Source organism: Natator depressus, chromosome 7 (assembly GCF_965152275.1).
Source record: "Natator depressus isolate rNatDep1 chromosome 7, rNatDep2.hap1, whole genome shotgun sequence".
In the NCBI taxonomy this organism is placed as follows: Eukaryota; Metazoa; Chordata; order Testudines; family Cheloniidae; genus Natator; species Natator depressus.
In genome coordinates, this window is record NC_134240.1 from 24,451,181 (window position 1) to 24,468,070 (window position 16,890).

General features: G+C 45.2%; 1 protein-coding gene across 2 annotated transcripts in view; it reads right to left on the bottom strand.

Annotated features, from left to right (window-relative positions):
• The window catches only part of FLNB (filamin B), a 112,352-nt gene extending 95,843 nt beyond the window's left edge, over positions 1-16,509 (bottom strand). For both annotated transcript variants that reach the window (XM_074957689.1, XM_074957688.1), the window contains exon 1: positions 16,066-16,509. In XM_074957689.1, coding sequence (XP_074813790.1) covers positions 16,066-16,357 — 292 coding nt within the window. In that variant the 5' untranslated portion in view covers positions 16,358-16,509. The remainder of the gene's footprint in view (positions 1-16,065) is intronic.
• Between the last annotated feature and the right edge of the window lie 381 nt (positions 16,510-16,890).

Consider the following 16,890-nt stretch of genomic DNA (forward strand, 5'->3'; position numbering starts at 1 on the left):
ACCAGCTGCCAACTTACCCTTCCATCTGTGGGACCTGCTGAACTGAATTTACCACATTTCTTGTCAGAGCACATGCAATGCAGATAATTTCTAAAGCCACCTTCAGCATAGATTACTTACTAGCAGCTACAGTTTGCTCCTCATCTACAGACCATGACTAGGAAGCAAGCAACAGGTGTATCACAGAAGACAGATCCCAGAGTCAGTGCATGGATTTGATCAGTGCCTGAGCCATCTTCTCTAGAGGTAAAAGCCATAGCAGTAGTCTGGAGACATCCCATCCAATATCATGGGCCATCATTCCATTTTAGGAGCACCTAATTACCCAGGTTGGAGTCTCCCCTTTTAAAAGTCCTCCATTTTATTCCATATTTGGTATAGTGTGATGGCAGCAGGGCTGGCTGCTCACTAGCAGCATCTGTTGATCCCTTATTCAGGAATAACAAACCTGAAGGGTTTGTTGGTCTGCATTTATTGTACTTAAGAGCTTAGCTAAGGTACAGTCCAGACAATTTAAACTGGATAAGGTGGATGGTTTGTATTCACACTCTGCTAAAAGCTCTGAAGGACCCATGTGTCCAGCCTCTTGAAGCATTAAGTGCTTTGTCTAACCTAATCTGTAGCAACTGAGAAGTTTATTCCACTGATTATTAGTTCAAAAGGAAGTGGGGCCAGAGAGGGAAGTGTGCTTAAAAAAACCACACCACCCTCTGACGAGGCATATGAAAGGGAAACTTATGTATGAGCTTCCCAAAATGCCTTGAAAGCCTAGGCATTCATTTGCTGTGCTAAGCCACTGTGCCAGTAGCTTCTAAGCAACTCTGGACCCTGCTCAGTGGTCTTAACAGGATCTCCCTCAGCTTGCATATTGTGTGTTCGGCACACTAAGTGAATAAGAAGCGGTAGCAGAGACTATCCTAGTTCAGGAGGCACATGTGCTCCTGTCTGTGGAATGGCAGATGTCTGCAGGTCATTAGCTTTAGTAATGCCTGTGTAACACTAATCTAGTTAAGACAGCACCAAGGTCAGGTTTGTCCACTACTATACACTAAAGGTTGGGGGAGTGAACAGAAACAGGGATTTAAGTTAGTATCTTCCCCTGTGCAAATAGCAGAATAGGCTAGACCATAAAAGCATTTAGAGGGTAGGTTTATTGCAGCTGCCTGCCTTCAAGAAGCAAGGAGTCAATATCTTTATAAGCTAAAGTGGACATGGTCCATACCCAGATTTGTATATTGCAACAGATGCCCTGAAGCTTTGCTGTAAAGTAATGTGTACAAGCTATTCCAGTTCTAGAGATAAGTGTCTGCAGGCCATAAAGTAATGGCTTGTGCTGGCACTCCCTTGCTTACTTTCAAGCCATCATGTTATGATGTTTTAAGTTACTGTTCATTAAGATTTCATCAGCACAGAGCAACTATAGCTGTGATTTCCCCATTTCATCAACTTAACAGGTTTGATGGAGTTTCCTCTGCACCCAGTTATGATGCAGAGTTACAGAAGAGGAGCTGGCTAGACCATCAATCATCGGATAATGTAGGGCTCCAGAGTCTTCCCAAAAAGACAAGGAGTCCTTGTGGCACCTTAGACTAACCAATTTATTTGAGCATAAGCTTTCGTGAGCTACAGCTCACTTCATCGGATGCATACTGTGGAAAGTACAGAAGATTTTATACACACAAACCATGAAAAAATTGGTGTTTACTACTACAAAAGGTTCTCTTTCCCCCCACATCCCACTCTCCTGCTGGTAATAGCTTATCTAAAGTGATCACTCTCCTTACAATGTGTATGATAATCAAGTTGGGCCTTCTCCCCACCCCCCCACAAACCCACTCTCCTGTTGGTAATAGCTTATCCTTGTGCCCACCTTAAGACTACTAGTACCAGCCATATGGCATTCCATTTTAGATCTCTCTAGGTTTGGTCAAAGGGCAAGAAGTGATATTTATGAAGACTGGCAATTGCCACTGCCTCTCCCTAGAAGAGGTTTAGTCTATAGCTAGCAGAGTTTGCAATTTATGAGGAGTTTGGCTTAGGATCAGGCACAGAAGGGAGAGAAGGACTAAGTCCAGAAGTGCTGTGGTGATGGGAGTTTTGATCATGTCAACTACTTCTCAAATGGCAGCACAACTCCATGAGCTCCCTGGCTTCTACTACTTTCTATGGGATAGCCAGCCATACAAAACCAAGTTCTGTGTGCTAGGTGCTACTTTCCCACAAGCCTATTCTCCCAGAAAAGTTACTTGAAATAACTCAGGTTACTGATTTTTATCCTGAAGATAAGTGGTTGGTTTGATTTTGTACCCGTTTCCATCACTATCAGATTAGCTTGAGCCTGGTTTACAGCATGACAGTGCCCTTTAAAAATAGCCTTAGAAACACTAGCATTAGGTGTCCCTTTAGGAGTAGGCTACAAAGCAAGAGCAGCTGATGGAGTGTTCTGGTTAATCTGAAGTTGTCTGACTAGGGCTCTTAACATGGGTGCTAGAGTACAAACAGCAAGATACTACACCCTGTGCCACTCAAGGTATATCTACATTGCAATTAAAAATCAGTGCTAGCCCACTTGGGCTTAGGCTAAAACAGATGTTTAATTGCATGGAAAATGTTTGAGCTCAGGCCAAAATGTTTGGCCTGAGCTCTAGGACCCTGTGAGGTGGGAGGGTCCCATAATACAGGGTCTAGCCTGAGCCCAAGTGTCTACATCTCAATTAAATAGCCCCTTAGCCTGAGCTGGCAGAGACCACCGCAGGGTTCTGTCTGCAGTCTAGACACACCCCTCAGTGTATCCTGTCCCAGCTTCACTGGCAGTAGGTTATCTTCTACCTTAGCTTAACTTTGAGGCTTCCAATTGGTCAAGTTAATTTCATATTTAAGTTGCTAATGTCAGTGCTTGTGCCATGTATGCATGGCACAAAAGGTCTTAAGATGGATTGATATTTGAACCTCAAATCACTGAGTAGATGGTAATTAATTTAACCCTTATCTACCTAACTCAGTATATATAAAATGGGGTGTAAACATGTTTGTCACAAATTAGCAAAGAGGGTGGCTTCATTGTCAGCTATAGAAATAGCATATAAAAAGCCCGAAAGTTAAATAGTAAGTGTTCCCACTCCACCCAGGTTCAACAGAACAGTTTGAGGTTTTTTTACTGCAATGAGAGAGCTGGAAGCTGTTCTGACAGTCTGTGGTAAACCACAAACACCCCACCCCACACACATGCAGTCCGCAATAGTATGCCACTGATCGGGTGTAACTGTTACATGTTAGAAGCGGCTTCCAAATATAGCTCAAAAGTTACAGCCCTAGATGAATTTGTTCTATTTGTTCACAGGAGGTGTATGCTGGAATGCAGCTTATCAGTGCATTCTTGGCACAACTGAGTCAGTTTATTCAATGACAAAGGACATGACAGGAAGTGGTTTTTAGAAGTAATCCACCCATGGCAACAGGAGCTCTACTTGTCTGCTGTATACTGGAAAAACAGACAAGGCAGTAGAGGTCTAGAAACAGCTAGAGTTGTTAGCTCCTACAGACAGTCTAAATGGCACTCATCTAATCAGCATGCAGCTGAAAGGCAGTTGGGAACATCCTTGGAGCAACAAAAACCACTATTAGACATCAGAGCTGACTGCTATAAGTGAACAAGCCATGGTCCCCAGAAGCTGAGGGCTAAGAGCCAGCTGCTTTTGCTTCCTAGTTCTACTTCTAAAGGAAAGTGAAGAAATAGGTAGAGCTAATTACCTGGGATAGCCAGCTTGCCCCCTACCTCCAGGTCACACAGGCTCTCAGTACAGAACTGGATTTACACTGCTTCCCTTAGAAGCTCCATGGTTCACTGAGAGTGCCATAACTATAGTGAGACCTTTGTAGCCCATATGTGCACCAGGATCTCAGTTGTCAAGAGTTCCTTAAGGACTGCCATTCTGGGTGGTTAAACATTTATTTTACATAATTTTAAATACCATAACAATGTAAATTATGAATTGACAACCTGCATTAAGGCCTGATCTATTAAAGTTGTTTAAATTAAAACACTCAAGCAGGATATACAAAATCCCAGCAGTAAAGTCCAACTGAGCTGGTGTCAGTCACTGGCTAAGCATGTGGAACCAGTCTGAAGTGTTAGCACGAAGCCAGCCTTTGACAGCCCTAGCATAGATATTTCTCATTTCTGATTATTCAAGTTTAATAGCTTCTTCATTCAAAGTAGAGAAACCAATTTTCCACTGCCAATTTGGATTAGAAACTAGATGTCAGAATGAGAACTACTGGTTCTCAAATCTTGAAGGACACTGACCAGAAACAGTTCTGGTCACTAAGTATAGTTTAGACTTAAAGCATTAAATGCAAGACATTACACAAGTTTAGAAGCCAGCATATTTAAGCTAAAATAACTAAGCCCTGTTTGTGCAATGTAACAATGCCAGTCACCAACCCAGGCACCTTAATAGCAGCCATAGTGTAAGTTAAGAAGAAGAATTCTTCCATCAACCTAGCCATGTTTATACCAGGCATTAGGCCAGCTTCACTAGCTCTCAGGGATGTAAATTTTATACCCTGGAGCAATGTAGCAAGGTGAACTTAAAACTCCAGTGTATACCCCCAGTTAGCAAAAAGTAGAACCAAGTTAAATCTTCTTAAAGAGATTGAGTATAAGTCAGTTTCCTGCTTTAATCACTCCAACCTGTTACCACCTCCACTGAGCCATAAAGTTATGCAGCAAAAGTTGTTTTAGCTTTGCAGTTCCTTGGATAAGAAATGGTTCTTCAATTACTTCAGGTAATGAAATTTACTGTTCATCACTAGCCCGGTTTGAATTTTAATCTAGTGCTCTATACAGAGATCAATTCCTTCTCATTAGGAGCTGTTGGATACTTATGCTTGGTCTAGACCAGGGGTTCTCAAACTGGGGGTCAGGACCCCTTAGCGGGTTGCAAGTTTATTACATGGGGTGTGTGAGCTGTCAGCCTCCACCCCAAACCCTGCTTTGCCTCCAGCATTTATAATGGTGCTAATATATAAAAAGGTGTTTAATTTATATGGGGGGGTGCTCAGTGGCTTGCTATGTGAAAGGGGTCACCAGTAAAAAATGTTTGAGCGCCACTGGTCTAGACCAGTGTGGCCAACCTGTGGCTCCAGAGCCACATGTGGCTCTTCAGAAGTTAACTCCACAGCTGGAGCTACAAGTGCCAACTTTGTGTGCTGGGGTGCTTGCTGCTCAAACCCTGGCTCTGCCCCAGGCCCTGCCCCCACTTCACCCCTTTCCCTGAGCCTGCCATGCACTTGCTCCTCCCTCCCCCCACCTGAGCCTCCTGCACACCACAAAACAGCTGATTAGGAGGTGCTGATCAGTAGGGCTGCTGGTGGGTGGGAGGCTGAGAACATTACTGTGGCTCTTTGGCAATGTACATGGGTAAATTCTGCCTCCTTCTCGGGCTCAGGTTGGCCACCCCTGGTCTAGACTACATACTAGGTCACTTGGGTGTGATTTTTCATACCCCTGAGTGACAGTTATACCAACCTTAACCCCCTGTGTAGGCAGCACTACATCAGTGGGACAGCTTCTGCTAGTGACATAGCTAATCTCTAGTGGAGCTGGAAAGAAGCCAATGGAAGAACTATCAGCTTAAAGAGCCTTCACCAGATGCACTACAGCAGTGCAGCTCCAAGTTTGTAGAGGAGGCCTGCCCATAGCAAATTCAGATTCTGCATGTACAGGAAAATTATCTTGCTTCCTCTACCACCCCTAGAAGACTGAGGAGGAATATTCTTTAATCCCCTGGTGTCTTCAAAAGGATTTGATACAATACTGAAGTGGGACTGCATCGTACCTTAAATCTTTCCTCAACTGCTACATTTACATGGAGACCTGAGAGCCCTGCAATAGGATTGTTAGCATTTGATCCCCAAAGGTAGTGTTATGGTGAGAAAGTCTCTGCATCAGCTTTGTACTAGTCTCTATACCTGCTGGGCTGTTCAAAAGGGGTCAGGGCTCCTCAGCAATGTTTAGTACAATACATTTTACCAAGTAAAATTTGTCTGCTAGTAAGCAGACATCTGCATTCCCAAAGCAAGTTAGGAGATTTAGAGACAGTGCTTGTGCATGTGAGACTACTGGAAGTCAATATTGGCATGTATAAGTTGGCCAAGATGAACAATTCATGCATTTAAGTAACTAGCATGTTAGTCTTCATTATATACTGTATATGTACACTTACTCTAATAGAGGTAGAATCAGAAATAGTGGTCAGAAGAGCAATTCTCTGTATAAGAGTTCCTGCACTATAAGAGAGGAGATTCCTACATGTTTGGTAGATGTTGAGAAACTGCAACAATTCTCCAGGTCTAAATAGTTGACCTTGGTGTCAAAACTTAGAGTGCCATTAGGCTATGACAGCATTGCCCAGCCAGCCACTAGGAATCCTTCTGGACAATGTGGCAGATGCAAAAATCCCATTCAAGTATCCTAAGCCCTAGGGGTAATGCCAAGAGGTTTGTATGTAGATTTCAGGAACTGCTCTTGCTTGTAAGAAGCCAGGAAGAGTGGAGAAGTGTCCTCTATTTTTTGCTTGTGAAGGAACCAAGTGTAGACATTATAAAAGTCCCCATATTAAATCCTAGCAATACAAGCAAGGCTTGAGAGACTTACTCTAGCATAGCTGTTAGTCTTGATTCATAATACTAATCCTAGAGTTGCAGTTTTAAATGAGACAAGTTCTTAGTTGATGGCAACCATTAGATTTCACCTGAAGCAAGACTTGCCTGCTGACCTAGTCTAAGCACTGTGTTACAAGATGATTGAAGTGACAATTCACTGAGATCACATACAAAGCACTATATTTTTGGAATAATCAATTGCACAAATTCAAAGTGGGAAATGACTGCCTAACTAGGAAGAAAAGGTAAAGCAGAAAAGGCTCTGGGGAATAGAGTGGATCACACTAAATGTGTGAGTGTAATAGTGCTGCAAAAAAGCAAACGTTCTGGGATGTATTAGCAGCAGTATTGTAAGCAAGATGCAAATAATTCCACTGTATTTATCAGGCCTCAAAACTGGAGTACTGTGTCCTGCTCTGGGCACCACACTTTGGTAAAGATGGACATATTGGAGCAACAAAAAATTCAAGGTCTAGAAAATGTGACCTATGAGAAAAGATCAAAAGAATGGGATTTGTTTAGTCTGAAGAGAAGACTGAGGTGGGACATAAGTCTTCAAGTACATTAAAAGGTTGTTACAAGAAGGGTGACAAGTTGTTCCTATGTTTAGCTACCCTTTCAGCTAGGAAATTTTTCCTAACATCTAACCTAAGTCTCCCTTGCTGCAATTTAAGTCCATTACTATGTATCTGGTCTTCAGTAGTTAAGGAGAACACATTACCTAGGGAAGCTGGGCAATGTCACTGGATGTTTAAGAACAGGTTAGGCAAGCTTGTCAGAGGCTATCTAGGTAATATTCAGTCCTGCTTCACAGCAGTGAACTGGACTAGATCTATCAAGGTCCCTTCCAGTCCAGCATTTCTATGACTAAATAGCCACTGTGTTGTAATTGACAGCCTTGTTCACTGTGACAAGAAACAGGTGCTTAACTAGCAACTCAATGCTACTAGATTTTCTATTGGTGCAAGATGTTTCCTTTAAACTTTATGTACATGAAAACTTTTCAGTGTCTTGATTCACTTCAGATTTGCAGGCTTAACAAAGTAATGGTGCCCTAAATGTGAACTCTCCTTTAAGAGAAGGTCTTGTCACAGCTTTCAGCCTGAGGACACTGCTCCCAGGAAAGCACTCCAGAACCCCATGGTCACAAGTAGAGGGAAAGAAGCTCAGCTCCTTCTATACTGGAAGACAGTAGTCCTCCAATCCAGTAAGCAAAGCTCATCTAGACAGCTTTCCCCCCCCATAAAAGATTTGAAACATTTTAGTGTAATGTAACAAGATCCCACATTTGGCTTTGTACCATCAGATATTCTGTCCTGAAGAAATCTAACCAGTTGTGTTTATAGGAAGAGGATATGAAGTAGCAAGGACTCATCCCCACTTTTACCTACTGCATGGCTAGCTATGGGAATGCTTGAAGCCATAAAAGGAACATAAGCAGTTTTGTCTGCAGTCCCAGTTCCACCCCCCTCCCACCCTTGCTGTAGCCCATCCCTAGGAAATGGGATTGACACCACTCAGGCAACAAGCCGAGAAGTATTACTCTTCTCCTTGTGCCCAAGAGGGGTCTTTAAATGTCAGTGACTGTTGCATCTACAGGGTTAAACTTGCTGTACCCATGACTCCTGGTAAGGTAACCAGAAAATGAAACAGATTTTTTCTATGTCTACTGGCACTGAACTCTAGCTGACCCATATCTGGTGTCAGTCTGGAGTTCAATTGTACAAGTCCACTGATTGTTCTGTTCAAGTACCTTAAAAGCAACTCAGATTTGAGGGCCCTGTTGTCAGTGCATAGATGGCACTTCTGTAAACCCACCATCTCACAAACTGAGAAGTCACAGGTAACCATACAGTGGGAAGCATTCCATGCATGGGACAAACATGTCCTCCAACACAAGTGCATGGCCACTTAGTCATGGCTAACAAAGACTCCATAATGCTACAAATACACAAGCTAATAATCAAATTTGAGTGTTCACTGTGTCTGCTTAGTTTATTTGTGGGCCAAGTAGCAGAGATTCTCCCTCCCACTGTGAGTTCCTTCGATCCCAGGCTAGCAGTGCACTTCAGAGTAGTTTCCATAGGGTGTGGAACCAGCTATGGTATACCTTTGTGAAGTCTATTTGGGATGGGAAAATAATTCAGAGACAAGCAATAGACCCTAAAACATAAAAGTTTGAAATGAAGAACTGAGGAGGAGCATCCAGACCAGGTGGACATACAAGATTGAGCAAATGGAGGTTGCCATTGACCGTCAGTTAACGGTGAGGAAAGAAAGTTTTCTACAAGGAAAAGGATTGCACAGTAGCCTGTCTTTCAGAAGGAAACGTGTTACCCAAGGGAGGGGATTACATGGACAGACTAAGCCAGGGTTTCTCAACCCATGGGGTGTGACCTAAAATTGGGTCACTGAAGTGTTTCAAAGTGTCCTGCCCCTCACTAATCCTGCAGTCGTAGCCCCTGCAGTTCTGGTCCCATGGGGCTGGTTGGGCTCAGCTGCCTGCTCCAGGTGCTGCACACTGGTGCACAGTGCTGCTTGTGTTCGGTCCAGCTGCCCTTTGTCATGATGGGGAGCCAGCCAAGCCCAGTTGGAGTGGTACTGTGACTCCATGCAGCTCAACATGGGAAGCAGGGAGCTGATCCCAGCCAGTTTTGTGGGACAGGAACCACCACTATGGCACACAGGGTGCTTGTTTAGTGTGTATATTCTATGTTGGGGGGAATGGCTTGAGCCCTAAAAAGTTGACAATCACTAGAGTAAGCCACCTTAAACTTTAGAGGACCTTTCAGGTTAGGGTTGAAGACTGGTGACAAGGCAATATGGGAAGCTTTTGCTACAAAGTGCATATATCAGTAGCTGTAGAGTACTTCAGTGTTAAAAACCAAATTGTATTGGCTTTGTTTCACCAAGCCTGTGTCTTCACTGTAAAAACCTCTTAAGTAAAGGAGTCACTGTAAGATCTTGGAGGCCACCTCCTTGTAGTTTACACTTTGAGGCAACTATGCCTCTCAGCTAAGTCTCCAGTAAGATTATGTACTGGGTTGGGGAATACATGTTCCTTATCCTGTGATAGAGGCTCCTTTTTAAGCAGTGAGACAAAGCCTAAGTTTTAGTACATAAACTCCAGTCTGTTGGACAGTTTAGTGCGGTTACCATCACTAATCCTGGCAACTTGACACCAAGTTGATCAGTTTTAATGTAACCTGTTAAATGGAATTCACTTATGGAGTCTTCCTCTCCTAAACTTGATCTGTCAGCATCTATTGCTGTGCTGCCAAGGCTTCCTACAGTCATTACTGACAAACCCAGTCCCAGCAGACTGGCCCACAAGAAACTTTTGCTCAAGCTTTTGTTTGAATGCAGTTCTGGGTCCCATAGGCTGATTAGATTTAATCTCTCATCAAGCCTCGAATGAAATCCCTCACTCCTTGTCCCTGCTATGCAGCATTTTGTAATTGGCACCCAGCACAATTGCTTACATCTGCATAGTACACATCACTACATTTAGTAGCGGTTAATATTTTGGGCAGATTGTACCCTCCTGCAACTTTAGGATAAAATCATAAAATTATCCATACCAGTCAATACACCCTCAACTACTCCAACAGGCTTTCATTTCTACCTCCAATACATACCAGAATGCACCCCAAACTTCAAAATTGCACTCTAAGCAAAACAAGGCAACACAGCCTTAGTGTTACTGAGGTACAATGAATATTCAGCAACACAATTGCTGACATGTTTTAGGAGTTGTCTGGAAAACAAATGTCAGATACCCTCCTGATAATGTTTAGTCAGAAAGCTTAGGTAAAGTATCCTCAGGCAGAGATCAGCTTGTAGCAGATATCACAGTAGTTTTCCTGAGTAGCTTGATCTGATTTCTGCAAGCTCAGTGCTTTAGATCTTAGCACTGGAGTTCTTTAGGAAGTCTATTTACATAGATCTGTGCTTGCAATTTAAGGCCAATATTTGCCCGAGTGCAGTTTTCACTTCAGTGCAACTAGTAGGTTGTCTGAGGTTTGACACTTATCAGAGGTAAAGTGACTTCAGTTAGTAGGTATTAGTTTGTTGGCTACCAATTTTGTAGAATAGACAACATTATGCTTGTCAGCTCAGTTGCTTTAGACCTCACAATGTCTGCTTGGAGTGTCCTTCTCTTCAGGTTTCAGAGCAGCAGCCGTGTTAGTCTGTATCTGCAAAAAGGTGTATTTGTGGCACCTAAGACTAACCAATTTGAGCATAAGCTTTTGTGAGCTACAGCATGCATCTGATGAAGCGAGCTGTAGCTCACAAAAGCTTATGCTCAAATTGGTTAGTCTAAGGTGCCACAAGTAGGCCTTTTCTTCTCTTTAGGAGAGGGTATAGTCAAAGCTGCTCACTTCAGCTAGGGTAGAATGTTCAGCAGCACTTCTATACAAGTGAGGTCTGGCCTGAAGACTACTTTAAGGGGATGGACCATGAAGTTCAGGTAAAGGGATTGAGGGTCCATAGCCCAAGTTCATTTTCTGAACTTACGCATATACTGCCTTGTCTCATCTGTTAAGAACATTAAGCTGTAGAACAGTTTGACAGCTCTGGGGACTTAAGGTCTTTACGTAAGCTGCACAGGATGCTCTACATGGTAGAACCTTGCAGTATGGATTGTGTTGCTGCAGCACAGTGCTCCATCAGTAAGGAGACATGAAAACTGAGCCTGCGCAAACTAGCCAGTTCACTGGAACATTGCTGCTCCAAGCTAGCATAGTTCAAGGGAGCGCCTATGGGCAAAAACAATATAGGTATAATACTGATAGGACAGGGATGACATTTACAAAACGGAAGGGAAGTAGCTTGCCTAGTTTTAGAGGAGGCCAGTAGCCAAAATAAACTCCGTTTGCAGTAAGGTTTCTTAACCCTCCGTCACTGGAAAGTAGGATGGAAAGATGATCTGTCAACAAGTGAAGTTCAAGCATCAGCTAGGTTTGCACAATTACCAGAAAGTCATGAGTGAATAATTAATGGCTTCTTTAATTGTTTCCCCTACCTAGTAAGCTATGGTGCCAAATAAAAACACTTATGTTTCCAATTAAAAATGCAACCAGGCATTAGACTTGAGTATTTTTCTATACTGTCTAGTAGTTTATAATAAGGGCACTATACAACCCAGTTTTAACGCTCAATTTTAGTTCTATGGACTTTCCTGTTAGAACAGTGAGCAACAGCACTGAGTCCAAACACTACATAAGTGCAAGGAGAGTTTGATATTTAGAAGTCGTTAGATTTTCTTGCTCCTTTAAGAGACAGAAGGTATAGAAGCATTTTTTACCTCGTGCAAAATGCCTTATTCATCCTACTTCACCCACAGTTCATTGAAGCTGGAACATGGTGGGGGATTTTTAGATTCATCTATCTTCAGCAGTATCATAGGCATATGAACTACTGGTTTCCAGATGTGAGTGTATTGTGACTAAGCCTGAACTGTTATCCATTTGGAAGTTACCCATTTCATAAGAGTATTACACTCTTGCTTGAAGGGTTATGTTTTAGTTGCATGCCAACAAATTGAGATCCTATGCAGATTTCATCAGTATAATCTACATATTAGACCATGAACTGGCACTTCATAATGTAGTCACTCAAGTATGATGCTAATTAAAGCAAGCTGTATAATTTTTACAGAGTCACCAAATGTGTATGCTAGCTCCCATGTAATTAATCTTTCTTTCCTTTGTCTTATCATTGTGTTCCTTGTTATGGAGTTCATTACTCTCATGAGTCTTGAGAAGAATATTTCCTATAAAAAAAGTCATGCACAACTACGAAGCCTTTTAAATAAAAAAGCACATTGTTCCAAAAAAGTCAAGTCTAATCTACCATGCCATAGCTAGCAACATGAAATTTTCCATTGTTCATTTGCAACTTAAGATAGTGAAGTATCACTACCAGACAACAGTGAATTAAGACTTCAAAGTTCATTCAGTTGAGGAATTTATGTTGGTCATAAAGTGTCAGCCTGATATTTTAGATTATCTGGTTTGATTACTTTTGAAGCAACATTGTCAATTTAGTGAGCTTGAGACCTGTCAGACTCAAGACCTTGTCTTCACTAGGGAAAAAAGCAGAGTTAAAATCCTAGAGAAGACAAGGCAGTTGCTTTCATGTGACAAAGCCATTAACAACCACTAACTCATCTGAAAGCAAATGGTGGTTTTCTTTAGGATCTTAATTCATTAGAATTCGCATTTAAGTCACCTTTGTTCCTCGTGAAGGATCACCCTGCCCAAGCATTGCTGATTAACTCTACAGCAGTTAGACACCAAGTATAGCTCATAAGATGTTTAAGAAAAATGTGCTTTATGCCACATTTGAAAGATTCCAGCTATGCCCCCAGAAAGAACTACTGAGTATTTCAAAAGATTAAGGTCTATAATGAGGGGGAGTGGTCAACCACAGCAACTTTCACCTATTCCTCCTTCATAATAAGCTTCACTGAGAGGAGTTTCCTTCTCTTTAGGATAGGCTCAGTGGAGACAAATAAGGTTCCTTCCCTCACCCTGCCCCTCCAGCCCTTCCCTCTTTCCGAACTCTTCCCTGCCCCCATTCAGGCAGACCACCACCAGACAGAGGTCCTCTACCCATAGTGCACAAGGGTAAGAGACCTCTATCTTTCAAGAGCTGAGCAGTTGATAAAACTTAGCCTTCTGATCACTGGTCCGTCAACTCCCACCCCTCTAGTCTCCAGAGGTCATCCTGGCAGTTACAGGCCAGTAAGCTTAATTTCAGAACCAGGCAAACTGATTGAAACTATAAAGAACAGAATCAGACACAGCTGAGCACCATTTGTCAGGGAAGCACCACAGTTTTTGTAAAGCGAAATCATGCCTTGCCTATCAGAATTCTTTGAGAGTCAATACACAGACAAGGGTGATCCAGTAGATCTAGTGTCAAAGGCTTTCCAGAAAGTCTATGATCAAGGTCCCTCAGAGGCTCTTAAGCCAGGTAAGCAGACATAGGATAAGAGGGAAGGTCCTCTCATGGATCAGTAACTGGTTGAAAGTCACAAAACAAAGGATAGGAATAAATGATCATTTTTCAGACTGGGAAGATGTAAATAGCAAGGTTTCCCCAGATATCTGTACTGGGACCAGTACTGTTGAATATACAAGCAATTTGCAAAAAAGGTATAAACAATGAGGTGAGTAACTTTGTAAGTCCAAAGCAGGCTGCAAAGTTACAATGGATCTCAAAACTGGGTGTCTGGACAATAAAATGGCAGATAAAATTCAATGTTGATAAATGCAAAGTAATGCATATTGGAAAATATCAACATACAAAATGATTTGGATCCAAGTTACCTGTTACCACCCGGAAAACATCTTGGCGTCACTGTGGATAGGTCTCTGAAAATGTATGCTCAATGTGTAGTCAAAAAAGCTAACAATGTTAGGAAAGGGACAGAGAAAAATAGTGCCACCACATAAACCTAATACTACATATCCCATGTTCTGGTCACCCCACCTCAAAAAAGATTAGAACTGGAAGAGGTACAGAGAAGGACAATAAAAGTGCTTTAGGGTATGGAACAGATTCCATATCATGAAAAATTTAAAAAATTGGACTTCAGTTTGGAAAGAGGGGATATGAAGAGGTCTATTAAACCATGAACGGTGTGGAGAACATGAATAAGGCAGTGTTATTTATGCCTTCACATAACAAGAACCAGGAGTCACCCAATTAAATAAATAGGCAGAAAGTTTAACACAAAAGGAAGTACTTCTCCACATAGTCAACTTTTGGAACTCCTTGCCAGGGGAAGTTGTGAAGACCAAAACTATAACCATTCAAAACAAATCAGATAATTTCAGGAAGGATAGGTCCATCAGTGGCTATTAGCCAAGACAGTCCGGGATGCAACCCCATGCTCTGGAAGTCCCTAGCCTCAGATTGCCAGAAGCAGATAGTGGATGACAGGGGATAGATCACTTGATTGCTTCCCGCCCCCCCTCCATTCCCTCTGAAGCACCTGATATTGGCCACCGATCAAAGACCGCACACTGGGCTAGATGGACCACTGGTCTGACCCCATATGGCCACTCTTGTGTTGAACTGCAAGGAAAACCATTAGGCACTCCATGCCCACAACCGTGTCATCTGTAGAGTAACCACTGGCTAAGGCCTAATCAACTTTGGCATCTGGAGCATCCATCAAGCCCTTGAGAGGAGGGGGGAGTACTTCCGAGGCTGTTCAATATAACATCTTAGTGTTAAGGCCACACAACCCCAAGTCTTGAGCAACACTGCCTATCCAGGCACCCTTTGTTATAGAGGTGAGCATACCATCCAAACTGTAGTCCCAACCCAAGAACAGCTAGCTGTTCCTTTGCTACCATTTGCCTTCACTTCAAAAGGGCCAAAGCTCTGCTCTGTAGTTTCGCCAGTTAATACTGTCTATAGCAAGCAAATGAAATATCAGTGACGGCCTTAGCTTGTTTTCAGCAGAATCAGCAGTGGGACCTTCATTAACAGCATAACCCCTACAAAGCACTCAAATCACAGCAGCTGAGAGAGTGCCTCTACCTGCAGGGACAGAGGCAGCACAGCAAATCCTGTCTTCCTGAACAAGGCAGACAGTCTTCACTCTCCCTATGGGTAGGAATAGGCCTAGCCAACCTCTAGCCAGGCCAGAGCCCTGAGGGTAGGCAAAGTTGGGGTTTAGGTCTCATGGAGTCACACAAGGCAGCTCAACTGGGCCAGAGCACCCTGGGATTTAGCCAGAACTCCCCCACACCAAGAGCCACAGCACAGATTTGTTAGAGACCCTGGTAAAGGCCCCCTGCCTTGGTAGCTGCCTCTAGTCAGCACTAGGAAAAAGCAGCCAGATGAGCTGGTTTGGCAACCACCAGCCGAGCCCCACACACCTGCCTTGGGAGTGTCAGCTCGGCTCCTCCTTGGGGGGCCCGCCCAGCCACCGGGGACAGGCTCCACCACACCCCAGCACGGGCTCCCGACCCAGAGGGAGCCCTTCCCCTGCCCAGGGTCACCTCCAACACCGGGCAGCCCAGGAAGGAGGGCGCGTCCAGCGCCCTTCCCCACCCCCGCCGGGGAGCAGTGCAGGCTCCTGCGGGCAGCGGGAGCCTGGTCGAGGGTCAGGGGCCGGGGCCGGCCACAGCCCGGCGGTCACACGACCGCCCTGGCCTCTGCTGGCCGTGAGCGCCACGGCCCTAGCCCGCAGCAGGGCTTAGCGAGCGGCCCGAGAGCCGCGCCAGCCGCCGCAGAGGTGCGGGCCGCCCGGCTAGGGCGAGCGACACACCCCACGCCCGGGGTGGGCGAGCCCCCGGCCGACCCAGCCCGCGGTCGCCCGGCTTCTTCCCTCGCCACGCCGGGGGCGGGCTCCCTGCCCCGGCCGGCCGGACTCACCGATGGAGACCAGCTTGATGCTCTCCCGCTCCAGGAACTCGAGCGCCACCGAGACGTTCTCCAGCTGCATCTGGCGGAAGGTGGGGCGCTGGTGGTACTTGCGGTACATGCGCTTCTGGCTCAGCACCTCCAGCAGCGCGATGAGCCGCAGCCCGTCGCTCAGGTCGCTCTGCAGGTTGCCGATGCGCTTGTTCACGCAGCGGAGGTGCTCGTTGCACCAGCGGGTGAACGTGTTCTGCTGGATGCGCTTCCAGGGCGCGTCCTCCGCCAGGTCCTTCTCGGTCACCGGCATGTCTGCCTGCTGCTCCGCCTCGCTGCGGCCCGCGGGCGGCTGCTGCTGCTGCTGCTCTAGCCGCCGAAACTGCAGGGTCTGGCTCCGCGGGCTGCCGCTGCTGCTCCAGCCTCTGCCGCGAGCCCCCTGGCCCCGCGCCTGCGTACTGCTCATGCTGGGGCGGCCGCCCCGCCCTCTCCGGGGGATGAGCGAGCAGGCTCCGCCCGGGCGCGCTCCCTCCTCCTAGGCGGCGGCGGCGAGCTCAGTGCCAAGTGCACGCCAACAAACCTGCGGGCAAAGGGGCAGCGGCGTTAGCAATCCCCCCCCTAGGAAGGGTCCGGGCTCCACCTGTACGTACTCCGAGCTGGATAAGGCTCCTGTCTGCTCCCCGGGCTTTAAATACTGTCCGGGGCTTGGGCCCCGGAGGGAGGAGCAGCAGGCGGCCAGGGGTGAGCACAGCTGTGCCGAGGTCAGAGCACCCAGGCTGTGATTGCAGCCCCTTATCATATCATTAGGAATCGGGGGTCGTCAACGCCTCCTACCTCGCCCTAGCC